The sequence below is a fragment of the Coregonus lavaretus genome (assembly GCF_964263955.1).
Source record: "Coregonus lavaretus genome assembly, chromosome: 2".
NCBI lineage: Eukaryota > Metazoa > Chordata > Actinopteri > Salmoniformes > Salmonidae > Coregonus > Coregonus lavaretus.
Window position 1 is genome coordinate 45,334,509 of NC_139989.1, and position 14,078 is coordinate 45,348,586.

At 42.9% G+C, this 14,078-nt stretch overlaps 2 protein-coding genes across 2 annotated transcripts; one reads left to right on the top strand and one right to left on the bottom strand.

Annotated features, from left to right (window-relative positions):
* Nucleotides 1-1,927: 1,927 nt before the first annotated feature.
* On the top strand, nucleotides 1,928-6,441 carry LOC311139222 (germ cell-specific gene 1-like protein; the record flags this gene model as incomplete). The annotated part of the gene is made up of 5 exons (XM_084174127.1): nucleotides 1,928-2,225; nucleotides 4,743-4,790; nucleotides 4,883-5,044; nucleotides 5,450-5,561; nucleotides 5,937-6,441. 5 exons carry the CDS (start codon nucleotides 1,928-1,930, stop codon nucleotides 6,439-6,441), a joined length of 1,125 nt encoding a protein of 374 aa, XP_084030253.1.
* Nucleotides 6,442-6,702: 261 nt separating this feature from the next.
* On the bottom strand, nucleotides 6,703-12,858 carry LOC311148831 (epithelial membrane protein 2-like). The gene is made up of 5 exons (XM_084185824.1): nucleotides 12,529-12,858; nucleotides 9,796-9,878; nucleotides 9,125-9,227; nucleotides 8,150-8,290; nucleotides 6,703-8,041 (listed from the first exon to the last, which is right to left on the bottom strand). Exons 2-5 carry the CDS (start codon nucleotides 9,871-9,873, stop codon nucleotides 7,878-7,880), a joined length of 486 nt encoding a protein of 161 aa, XP_084041950.1. The 5' UTR covers nucleotides 9,874-9,878; nucleotides 12,529-12,858; the 3' UTR covers nucleotides 6,703-7,877.
* Nucleotides 12,859-14,078: the final 1,220 nt, after the last annotated feature.

Here is a 14,078-nt window from a genome sequence, read left to right on the forward strand (position 1 = left end):
TTAGAGAGAAAGGGGGAAGACAGGAGGGGTAAAATAGTAGATGAAATTGATGAAAATGAGAACAGATTGAATGGATTTGTCCACTGTGGATTTAGAGTTGTATCAATAGATTAAAGAAGAGGGGAGCTTAAGGCTTGGTTGAGCACACTGATTTACTGACCAAGCGGTATCATGAAGAGTGACAACCACACACTCCACAGAGGTTACTGTGAGGGTCAACACCCTGAATCACTGACATGCTATCTGATGGAGAGGAAGAGAAGAGAGAGAGGAGATGGGTAGAGGAATACACATTAAATACTACCACAATCCACACTCACTCCATGAAGAACTAAAGAGGAAATAAGACAGGTTGAAGGTGGGTCCTTTTTCTCTTTCAAATGATCCTTACTGTCTGACGTCAACGCTTCTGAACATTTTAGCCATTATTTGTTCTAAAGGATTCACAGATAAGCTATTTTCTCCTGTAATTGCTGCCATTTTCTACTCCTGCTGGTCTTCCTACCATTTCCATTTTGTGTTCTCCCATTCTTTGTCATTCAGTTATATAATTAGTGATATAATCACTCCGTCTTAAACCACACCTGCCCTCTAGCACAGGGGTATTCCACCAGGCGTCCTAGGGTCCGTGAAAATATAAATAAATAAAAAGTGGAACATTGTTTTTCTGAATATCGCTAGCAACAATATAATAAACACATTTTGAATTACATACCTACAGTAGAAAAGAGGAGAATATCTTCTTTCTAATGATGTAAACTTTATTTCTCAACTCGTAATATTGAGAAAATTACACAGAGTTTCTACTGTCTTTGGTATTACACTCATTGTAGTGTGTGACAGGCTTTGAAAAGCACCTGCGAATAGGCTACCAATGCGGAAAGTGCCGCTGGCTGCTGGTAAGCTTTCTTGAATTGGACAACACAGGGCTAACCTTTGTTTAACCAGTTAAACAGCTGCTCTTAGCAAAAATGTGTTTGGAGTTACCTTTCTAGCTAATAGACTATGTTTGTGTGGTCCTCTGTAGCTCAGCTGGTAGAGCACGGCGCTTGTAACGCCAAGGTAGTGGGTTCGATCCCAGGGACCACCCATACACAAAAATGTATGCACGCATGACTGTAAGTTGCTTTGGATAAAAGCGTCTGCTAAATGGCATATTATTATTATTATTATTAGAGTTTACACTTCCTCTTCCAATTATAATAAGGGGAGGTCAAAATAATGAAAAACTATTTACCAAATCTATTAATTTTAAAATGTGTATTACTTCTCCTTGCCATTATCATTCACCTTATGATAAGACAAGACGTGATTTTTTTTTTTTGCTAACGTATGATGAGGGTCGCCGGTTTGCCCTGGGCCCTGGGAAAGAAAAGGTTGAAGACCCCTGCTCGCGCAGATTGGATCCCCTCTGCTCACAATACTGAGCCTGGTTTCATTGTGGTTGAGTGCAACCTGCGAGTACTTTCCAGAGTGCAAGGTTAGATTGTGTGTACCCATGCAAAGTCACAAACTTCTTAGTGTGTGTCCAAGAAAGGAAAGACGTTGGGGGATTAGATTGTTTTCTTTCAGTTGGGTTGTCAATTCCTCTGAATACTTTATCTTTCTTTTTCCATTTGCTCTCTTTCAACCCTCTCTCAACTCTCTCTCAACCCTCTCTCAACTCTCTCTCAACTCTCTTAATACTGTTTAAAAGAGTGCTGGAGCCGAGCCTCACAGTGCAGCCTTTGTCAACGTCCATATCTGATTCCTGTCACTCATGTTTAGCCCTGTGACAGAGTCTCTGTGTCTGAAGTGGCTCCGTCTCCCTTTATCATTATATATAGACAGAGGGAGTGTTTGACCAGCTGTTAAAAATACAACTTCTCTCTTTCTTCCTCTCTCCAACACCTCCCCCCAACCCAGGTTCCCTCTCTCTCCCTTCATCATGTCGTTTCTGTCCAGAGTGAGGTCCCCCAAGCTCACCTTCTTCCAGACACTGGTGTCTCTGGTCCTGGGGGCAATGGCCCTCTTGTCCTCCTACTGGTGTGAGGGCAGTCAGAAAGTCCCCAAGCCCCTCTGCTCGGCCAACAAACTGACCAAATGCATCCCTGTGCCCGGGGTCTCGCATAACTCCACCTCCATCCAGTTCTCCTGGGAGACGGGGGACGACCGCTTCGTCTTCCCTGCCTTCCATGCAGGCATGTGGATGAGCTGTGAGGAGAACATCTACACCGACGCCTGGGGTGAGACTTTGGGGGGTGAAAATGGATGGTTGGAACTTTAATACCTGTAGGTTTGTGCACAAGAGTGGCATATAGTGGGTTCAAAGTGGGGGAGTTGCAGTCACACAGTAATGTTACTATGGGAAGCAAGGAGCAAAATGGGTAAGAAAGGGGAAAATCACTGGTGAGATGAAACGCAATGAGAGTCTAGGTACTGTGGAGTGTGTGTGTGTGCGTGCGTGTGTGTTTGCGTGCGTGCGTGTATGTGTGTGTGTGTGTGTGAGCTCTTGCACTCTCTAAAGAGGATTATTATCGGTGCTCTGTTCAGGGAGATTTAGATTCTAACAGCATGACTCAATTATGGATTATGACCAGATAGAGAGAAAGGTTCATATTATTCAACCCCCCCGGCTTGACTGGACTCAACACCCTAAAGCTGAGGCTGGAGAAGACTTGATAGAGCTGTGGGATTTCTACTGACAATGAAGGATTTGAGGATATCTTGTCTGGTGGATGAGAAGTATTAAAAAGACATACTGTTCTCATACATGACTACCCACTGGGCACAAACTGGTTGAATCCACGTAATTTGTCAACATATTGTGATGTGGAATCTGTGGAAAATACATTGGATTGTAAAAAAGTCATTAAAGTTAACTGTTGTTTTGAGGGTGAAATTTCAACCACAGGATTATGTAATTATGGTAACCAAATTTCAACATCGACAAACCTTGTATAAAATATGTTGAATTTGTACCTTCGAAACAACGTCAGACATTCAACGTTATATCCACTATCAGAAAAACAGCACCTCCTACTGGAGAATTGACCTAGCGTCAGCTACCTCTGGTCTCCCATACAGGCCCGCCCCTGCTTAGCTACAATATTTGTCACAGACTATTACCAAGGTGCTATTGTGAGAGTGATTGTTGAGAAATCTCCACTTAGAACCTAAAAATATTCACTGTTGCTATCGAAGCCATTCCAAATGGAAGCAAATATAACAAGACCATACTTTAACACTCATATATCATCAATGATGCTATTTAAAGCTGCAATATGTTACTTTTTGGGCGACCAGACAAAATTCACATAGATATGTGTGTTATAGCTATGTCATTCTCATTGAAAGCAAGTCTAAGAAGCGGTGGATCTGTTCTATGTGCGCTATTTATATGCTTCCTGTTCTTAAGTTTAGTTTTTGCGTCTTTTACGTTCGTTTTTGTACACCATCTTCAAACAGCTGAAAATACTATATTTTTGTTTATGGAAAATATATTTCACAGCGGTTTAGATGGTACAATGATCCTCTACACTATACCAGCTTATTTTGTCACATAAACTGAAATTAGGCGAACTATTAGAATTTTAGCAACCAGGAAATGGCGGAGCGATTTCTACATAGTGCATCTTTAAGGCCTATATAATATTTGCAAAGTCATCAACAGCTATTGTTTAAATTCAACTAAAAATAGACAATACACTAGGCCTAGGATTTCAAATGTAATGATATTTAGTGATATTGAACGCATTTGGATTTCAATCAAATCAAACTTTATTTAAAGTGCATTTCAAGTTTTTGTTGATTTAGTCCTATTCTTTTACTTCAATTTTTGGGGTTGAGCTGGAGACGTGAATCCAACATATCAATTATTAATTTGTAGACAAACTGGAAGTAAAGCCAGACTAAGTCAGTGGCACAGATGGAACTATCCAAGCATAAGATAAATCTCCTTCAAATGTAGATATTTGCTTGCGTTGACAACCAAACACAATTCAATATCCAATTTGTCTCCAAATTAATAAATTATATGTTGGATTCAAATCTCCATCTAAACCAAAAATAAAATAAAAAAATAGGACTAAATCTAATTGAATCAAACTTTAAATGCACTTATTTAGTCATATTCTTTAACTTTGATTTTTGGTTTAGATGGAGACGTGAATACAACATGTTAATGATTAACTTGAAAATTACATTTCAAATCAACCAAAGCTTGAAACCCTAGGCCTCTACTGTATGTATTGTCTATTTTTTGTTGAATCCTGGGTTGCAAATTCTATATAGGCCTAAATAGTATCATTGATGATATATGACTTATAAAGTATGGTTACATTTCATTTTCTCTGTTAAACCTACCTTTTAATGTAATCTTAACTGCAGTCCAGGTCATTTGGTTCTGCTGTTAGATGAAACACAGTGATAACACGATAATCTGTTGTATAAATAAACCAAAAATCAGATATTGTTTTTCCATTGGAATTTGGTTGTGCTTTTAGATAGTTGACAGCATAGTGATAACACATTGGAAAAACCCTTGGCTGTCTTTTTGAGTTGGTGAATGTAGGTTGTAATCTCATTGATCAACGTCTCAACCAAATATGACCCAATGTGCCCCGTGGGTAGAAAGGTTTCCTGAAGGACAGCTATTCCTGATGCTATGTATTTAATCTGTCCCACACAGAAATTAACCTTATCTGATAGCTATTTCATTAATAAAATAATGATCATCGTAATATCTGTCTTTCGTTTTTTAGAGGAAAAGTGTCGCAGTTTTCTTTCTTTAACTCCAGGAGGTGAAAAAGGTAAATTATTCTGCAGTGTCAAGAGTGTATGTTGGTACACATTGCACAGTCATGACATAGTTGTACTGTAATCGTCCTCTCTCTCCCTGCAGGAATGTTGTGGCTGTCAGTGTCGATGGAGCTCATGTATGTTGGGCTGCTGTGTATCAGCTGTGTGCTGCTGTCTCTGCAGTTGTGTCTGGATGCCTTTTGGCCCTCACAGCGCTGGGGACAGCTCCTCAATGCCTACTCCGCAATCTTCACTATCTTAGGAGGTACACATTTTACATTAGATTCTATTTTTTTGATAATTTAGCACATAGTTTCCCAAACTTGGTTCTGGGACCCCCCTGGGTGCACATTTTGTTTTTTGCCCTAGCACTACACAGCTGATTCAAATAACCAACTCATCATCAAGCTTTGATTATTTGAGTCCGCTGTGTAGTGCTAGGGCAAAGTTTGGGAAACCCTGGTTTAGCAGACGCTATTATGCGGAGCAACTTACAGTCAGTGTGTTCAACTAAGGTAGGTAAGACAACCACACATCACAGTCATTGCAAGTAAAACTTTCCTCAATAAAGCTATTAGTGAAATCAGTGCTTGTATGAAAAAGTCTCTCTGATCTAATCCACATAAACGCTTTCAATGTCTGCCATTTAATCTCTGTTTTATTATCTTAGGGTTACTGGGAATGGTGGCTCACATGATGTTCATGCAGGTGTTTCAGACTACTGCCTCTATGGGTCCAGAGGACTTCAAACCACACAGCTACAGCTACTCCTGGGCCTTTTAGTGAGTCTGCACGCACGCACGCACACACACACACACACTGTTTACTACAGTACCACTACTCATTCTCTGATCTTCAGTGTGCTCTGCTCCTCTTTGGTCTCAAAGAGCAAGTGTGCTTAAGTGCTTACATATTCCCCCTTTAAATAAGAGAGACACCCAATAATTTATCTCAAGGACTCTCAGGAGACCTGGGCTCCTGTTAAAGACCTCTGTCCAACTCAAATAGATTATTGCAATATCGCATATGCCTTGTAGCAATTGTGTTTTAGTAAGATAAGGATATGAAATATGTTTGCAACAGTAGGCTTGCACACATGGATTCAGATGAACACCATCCACCTTGCTGCTCCTTTCTCTTTACTCTGTTTCTCTCAGTGTGGCATGGCTGGCCTTTACCTGCTGCATGTTGTCAGGAGTCTCCACCCTCAACAACTACACCAAGAAGGCTGTAATGGAGCGGAGGCGTAAAGCCCGCCTGTACCCCCCTCGATTCCCTGACATAAAGCCCCTGCTACCCCCGGCCCCCTGCTACTGCCCTCTGCCACCACACCCCTGCATGTCCTTACCATCCGCAGAACTCTCACCCCCGTCGCCCTACTTTGACCCCCCTTCGCCACCCCCACCCTCATCACCCCGTCCACTCACCCACTCCCTATCCCTCCCCCACTGCTACACACTCCCCCACCCTGAATACTTACCACCTCCCCCGTCCCACCCTGCTCCCCTGTCCCCCTATCACCGCCACTCCCTCCCCTCTCCCTCCATCTCTCTGCCCCTCTACGTCCACAGTTACATACCCCAGTACTACTCAGAGGACAGGGGCAGAGATATGGAGGAAGAGGGGAGGGAGTACTCAGATGAGGAGTACAGCCCACTTTGACTGTAGATGTGTGATACTTACCTATGAGCCAACATGCATTTTGATTTTGACAGAGCAAAACAGTGTGAAGTAGTCTGTTGAAGCTCTCTGTCCAAACTTGTATGCATGCTGTCAATAAAGCTTGGTGAAAATGTGCAAAATCCTTTCATGCAGAGATTAGTATACCTTCTGTCAGTTTCACTGTGGTGCCCCTCTACCAGTGACTAGGTATTAATTCAATCTGTCCTTCTTCACCGATCATGATTCATATAAAATAGTTTTGCAATGACAGGTGAAATTTGATTTAAATCAGGTTTTAATACAAATTATTATCATTATCATACTGATAAGAAATAGTAACAAAAATAACATTGCATTAAACATACAAAGCATAATGTGGAACCAAACATGTTCATATTTACACATATATCTCAATGTGCAGCGAGCAAACGTGCAGTGAGGTTAGTACTAATGTTCCATTCCATGTATGGACATTGGCAAATACATTATATTCTTTGTCTTATTCTGCACACTATAGTAGGTCTGTAAGTCAAACGGGGTAATGATCGTTGACAGTTTCCGAAATTGGATTCTGTTTGCTGCACTCTAGTGAGGCGTCAATTCATTCTTCTATTTGGTTTTGAGTGTTTTGGCCTTGTTTTATTCTGAGCCTAATTGAGAAATAAATCAAATGTAAGCAAGAATATTTCAGGACTATGATTCTGAAATAATACGATTCTGTAGGCCTATACTCTTTCACTCTCTGACTCCCCTATACATTCTCCAACGAATATATGAGCGCTGTAAAATTTGGTCCCACTTCATATTAAGAGCCTGTGAAAACTAAACATGGACTTGGTAATATGTGGGCAGGACAGGTAAGTTATTACTATGTGGGCAGGACAGGTAAGTTATTACTATGTGGGCAGGACAGGTAAGTTATTACTATGTGGGCAGGATAGGTAAGTTATTACTATGTTGGCAGGACAGGTAAGTTATAACTATGTGGGCAGGACAGGTAAGTTATTACTATGGGGGCAGGACAGGTAAGTTATAACTATGTGGGCAGGACAGGTAAGTTATTACTATGTGGGCAGGACAGGTAAGTTATTACTATGTGGGCAGGACAGGTATGTTATAACTATGGGGGCAGGACAGGTAAGTTATAACTATGTGGGCAGGACAGGTAAGTTATTACTATGTGGGCAGGACAGGTAAGTTATTACTATGTGGGCAGGACAGGTAAGTTATAACTATGTAAATCCATATGTTTATACACACTTCATATAAAGTGGGAACCAAAAGAGATACATTAATCAAAATTCAAGCCAGAAAAACTGTGGATAACAACTCTCCCCTTTGGTATACCACACTCATATCCATACCTAATTGTACAAAAAACGATCAGATCGTAAGATATTGAGCCTGTCTCTTGGGTTTGGGATAGTCTTCTGCTTCTAGTTTGCTGTTTTCTTTCGCAGGACAAAGTAGATGATACTGGAGATGAAGGTGAACGCAAAGGAGATCCAGGCCAGAATGAAGGAGTGGCCATACCAACCATCCGATTCACCCTTGTGAAAGATGTCTGTGTAGATGGAGGCAGCGATCATGATGCACAGGCCTGGAAGGAGGGAGGGAGGGAGGGAGGGAGGGACATACAAAGGTCAAGCAAAGACAGAACTAGTTTTTTAACAGGTTGAAGATTTAAAGTGTTTAGGGCAATACTTACAGGCTAGGAGCTGGAAGATGCCAGAGAAGGTGAATCTCTGTCCCTTTGACAGAGTGAAGAGCTGTCCCACAAACACAAACAGGCCAAGGGAGGAGAATATGCAGGCCAGAATGGAGCTAGCCTGCACTGCCTGGAGGTAGTCTGTAGAGGGAGACAGAGACACACACAGAGTAAGGACTATTTACAGAACAGACACACCCAGAAATCAACACCCTATTAACGAAATAGTGTTGTGTCACGCTCTGGAATGCAGAGGTGAAAGGGGCAGATCTTTCAAAACAAGTGGGAGGATTTTTTTTTGAAACACAATGAAAGTATTTTAATCTGGAAAATTGTGTGCTAAGGAATATTTATAAGAGGATTTAAGACGAGTTCATTTCATTAGGTTGTAAAAGGGTTTCTCAGACATCAAATAAAACACTTTATGAGAGCTACAACATTGCTACATATATACTTGACCACACATTCACTAAAAGGTCTAAACACAGACTCACTGTATTTGTAATATACTTTCAGTGTATGTATTCAAGCAAATCTGAACCTCCTCACCCGCCCCAACCCTGTCCCTGATCCTGCCACACCCTCTGTTCAGTTTCCTCTATGAGAACATGGCATTGTTCTCCCTCATTGGCCAATAGAGTACTTACTGATCAATCATGCTAGACACTGCCAGACACACAGAGACAGGTTAGATGGCAGGCTTAGTCTGACAGTTGTTATGGCACTCTACCCTGAATTCAATCAAACCTACACCGCAGTAAACCCACATCCTGGAGAAACTACACTGTTCCTGTTTCTGTGCTGCAAAAATGTATATCTTAGGGTGACTTGAGACAGAAAGAAAAACATTTACGTGTAGGTTGATATTTACATATATATCCAGGAGCAATGCTAAGTTCCTGCAGTGCTGTTTTTTTCCCACAGAGAATGTTTGATTACATTTTAGCCCAGCGGTCCAGTATGGCCAAGGCTTACCTTGAGGGTAGTGGCTAGGGAGATCATTTGAGATCCAGGTTCCATTGGTCAGTATCCACCTGGCCCACACATCAGTGGACATGGTTTTTGTCATCCACCAGGCCTGGACAGGACAGAGAGGAGAGATAGTCAATGAACATCCACAGGTTCATGTGTTGTGTTGTAACATGCATTTGGATGTCCAGGCACAGGGACAACAGTCAATGGGTGGAATGTACATCTGTAGAATGTAGCAGCATTCCACAGCAGCCAGGTATGCACCTCTCACTATGACAGACAGGCCTTTTAACACTCACTGGAATCCCACACACAAACAAGAGCATGTATATGCAGCCACATTGTTGACGATAACGCACAGGCGCACGTGCACACACACACACACACACACACACACACAGAGAGTGATGAAACACTGGCCAAACTGTTTGTCTCCTGTCTTCTCTCAGGTGTGAGAGTGAGCTCAGAAATGTAGTCCAGAAAACAAAAGTGGAACACTGACAGAACAGCACCAAAGGCCTGAGCCGATGAGGGCTAACATAGCATGCTTTCCTCTTTTGATTCAACACCCCACAGACATTGTGAAAGAGATGTGCACTCATGTGTAGCTCCACAGGGCTATGTCAACATGAAGAGAAAACTAAGTGGAGGAGGTGCAGTGGGGGATTACTTACATTGTCGATCGTTGCCACTAGGAGGAGGATGATGCTGGTGAGGTGAAGGAGGAAGATTCCAGCTAGAAGAACCAACATGATGACTGAGAGAAAGACAGAACAAGGGAGAACATTTATATATTGAATGTTAAAATCTGGTCAAACACTTCCTCGTCTATAACATATCAAATAAAGGGAGACGGGGCCACTTCAAACACAGAGACACTGTCACAGGGCTTAACATGAGTGACAGGAATCAGATATTCTATTGTTTTATTCTTGTTTTGTTCTCTCTTGCTGTACAGTGTCCTTGTGTTTCTTGAAAGGTGCTTTAAATCCAATGTATTATTATTATTATTCAATATTATTAGATATGGACGTTGACAAAGCATGCACTGTATTGCTTGGCTCCAGCACTTTGAAACAGGCAGTCAATAATGATGGAAGTCCTGAATCTGGCCCCCCCCCCCCCAGGGTGCGGCTTCATAACTCTTGATTACCATGGGTCATAGACACACTATCACACACACACACACTAACAGAAATGGAGGGAGGCGTGATAAAAAATGAATCTAAAGGATTCAGAGGAAGAGAGTTGAGATAGGACAATGTAGTGTTAGCCCTGGGAAACAGACAACCAGAAAATCAGAGGGATAAAGGGGGAAGTGTCGGCAGGAGATGAGTTGTAACTTGTTTGCAGCTTGCAGCTTGCACTCCTTAAAACAACTGCACAAAATACCTACTACCCTGCCTGCCCCACCTCCCCCAAATAAACACATACATACACCTTAACCAGGGGTTCTCAAACTTTATAGGGCTGGGACCCCTTTTGTGATAGTAAATGAATCATGGACCCCCTCATAATCAGAACACAACTTGAGTTAGATAAAAAATAGCATACAAGGAGTATTACCATAACTTCAGCAGTGCATGGTGAGACAAATCAAGTTTCGGGCCCTAGGAAGGAACATTTTAAAGGCTTGCCTCTTGGCATCGGAGAGAAAATGTTGCCGTTTACGAGCTAATTTCCTGCAATTCTACAGATTTTGTCATGTGGCAGAGAGATGTTTTTGTTGTTGCAGCTTTAAAGCAATTCTACAAAAAAAATTATGAGGCAGAGAGAAAACTTTGCCATTTTAAATCTTAAATTACACTGCATTTATGTAAAAGTATTGTGGATAGCAATATCCCTGTGAGCTTCCCAGACCCATGTTGCCCAGAGTTAAGAACATACATTGTAGATTAATAATATCACATTGTATTGTGTTAACTTATTCCACGGATCCCTTGGCCATAAAAAAAAAATCTGTATATATATACATTTTTTAATATATATTTTGAGATCTGGCCATGAACCCCCTGCAAGCCATTGTTAGTGGCTTTGAATGACCCCACATTGAAAACCCCTGCCTTAACCAATTCAGATTAACTAGGCAGCTCAACTCAAAATATTGATAAACGATCTCAATTCACCAATTACAATTGCCATTATTTGATTTATTTATTCAGTAAACACCATAACCAATACAACATAAGCTGAATTACTGTTTGAATGGCCATTGTCAGTAGAGAGAAGGCAAGATTGCTTGATGCTTGTTTTTCCTAAATACAATCATATTGTGAGAACAACTCACGGATACACTCTAGAGTTCCTTCCCACCCCTACTACTGGCAATAGGGCGGCTTGGGATCTGGTGGATGTGGAGAGAGCGAGGCGAGAGCCCATCTGGAATGCAGAGGACCTCTCTGGGATAAAGGGCTGGTCTGGGTTGGGTCCAGACATGTGATCTACATCAACACTGATCCAGCCCAAGGTGTTTCCCGCCCACGTACACTTCAAAATTACTGTAATTGGGAACGAGTACTTCTTAGTTAGCTCAACTGTGTGTAAATATTTGAGTACACAAAAGGTGGTCTGTGTAATTTCTCATATGAGAGCTTCTCATCTTTGTGCTGAAGGGACAAATAAAGATGGAACTCGAGCTAGTCTTAGACAATTAAACCTCTGACTGTCTGAGCTGACAGCCGCTGAGGGAAGTTTAACCTTGTTCTGCTCTGTGAAGGAAATACAAAAGTACACCCTATCCAACCTCAGCAGTTTGCCCGAGTCACAGAGAGTAAACACTGAATGTATGACAAACTCCCTGCCTCCTAGGATGGAGCATAGTTCCATCACGCAATCAGCTACCTACCAGAAATTACAGGATAGGTTTCATGGGCTAAAGCGTGTGCATTTTGAACTTTAACTAAATATATACTTAAAGTTTCAGTGCATTTGGATTTTCACCTTGTAATGTTTGTTTCAGAACCAGCTACCTGATCAATTACCTGAACACACCAACACTAAACTTACCTGGCAAAGGAATAAACTATAATAATAATAATAAATAATAATATGCCATTTAGCAGACCCTTTTATCCAAAGCGACTTACAGTCATGCGTGCATACATTTTTTTGTGTATGGGTGGTCCCGGGGATCGAACCCACTACCTTGGCGTTACAAGCGCCGTGCTCTACCAGCTGAGCTACAGAGGACCGACCATACAGAAACTACCAGTATCACTTGCAATACAAAAGACGTGCTAGCTACAATTCTAATTAATTCACGCCCCTACTGACTGTGTGCAATTGTATTAGTCTTGAGAGTAATAATATAGAAGACATGCATATTGGCTATTATCATTTCAAAAAACACATGAAGAGCATGTCAAAGAGTTTAGAGTTCTGAAAGAGAACAAAAATGTTCAACTTACTTTTTGATGGTAGCCTTTCTGTTGAAGCCCAATTCCTTCTGCTCTCTACGTTCCAAATGTCAGACTCAGCCCTCCCGGCTAAAGAACGCACAAACACTCACAACTACACCTCCACCCACTTCTTACCCCTCCCTCTTTTCCCCGAGTCCACACCCCACCCAAATCTCTCTCACTCTCCTTTTTTCTGTCATGAGCCTCTCACTCCACCGGGTTACCACCTTAATTTTCTTCCACTCTGCTCACCACTCTCTCTACTCAGCCTAACTAGCTCCACCTGTCCCTGCTCTGCTCTGCTCTAATTACTCTGCCAGCTGCGCTGCATTACCCACTACCTCTCCCAGTATTTAAAGCCCTGTCTTTCAGCTCTCCTTTGTCAGATCGTCTGCAAAGCTCACACCCGGAACCTGTTTGCTCGCGCTTCTGGCTCACCCTGGTTTTGTGTTCCCGGACCTGCCTGATGTTTGGATACTCTTCTGCCCCAGGAGATCCAGACCTGCTTTTTGCCATAACGACTCCTGACTACTCTTCGATCCCGGTAACTCTGACCAGCCTTCTGCCTTGCTACTACGTATTTGGATTTCCCTTGAACTGTACTGCTGCCTTGTTTCATCCGCCCTGTTGTGTCTGTGTCTCCCCCCCCCCAGGACTTCTGGACCACCCACCACCGGCTTCATAGGACGCATCGCTGCCACTGGGGGGGGGCACAGACCCAGCACATTGGACGGGATCCCTGTTACCCCTGGAGCCTTCACTCACTCCCTACTTCCCTTTTCCCTTAAGTTTTAATAAACTTTCTGGTGTGACGCAATTGTGGTCCTCTGGTCGTCTGTCTGAACCGTGACAGTACGATCTGACCATTATGGACTCAGCGCACACTTCCCCCGACATGGAAACCGACGAGCATGAGCAGCAGTTCCAGCAGCAGCAACAACAACTCGCCATGATCATTCAACTCCTCACCAACCTTACCCCAGCCAGTCTGCCCACCAGCCCTGCCCCCGAGTTACCTGCCCCGGTCATTGCAGCCGCTGCTCCGGAACCCAAGATTGGAAACCCCGAGCGGTTCAACGGCGATTCAACCCAGGTCCGGCCATTCCTGACTAGCTGCCGACTTCAGTTCTCCTTGCAGCCAAGGACCTTCGCCACGGAGGGGGCTAAAGTTGGGTATGCCATCACTCACCTGACGGGCCGAGCTCGACTCTGGGGAACAGCAGAGTTCGAACGTCAAACCCCCGCATGTGCAACCTTCGACCTGTTTGCTGAGGAGATGCTGAAGGTGTTTGACCTGGATTCACCAACCGCAGAGGCGTCTCGTGAACTGTTCAGTATTCGACAAGGCAGACGTACAGTCGCAGACCATTCCATCGACTTCCGAACCCTGGCTAGACGAAGTTCTTGGAACACACCATCGTTGGTGGACGCGTTCTTCCATAGTTTGGCTGACTATATCAAGGACGAGTTGGTCTCCCATGAACTGCCTTCCACTCTTGATGAAGCCATCGCACTGACTGTCAGGATCGACAGAAGGATACAGACCCGTCGTCGTGAGA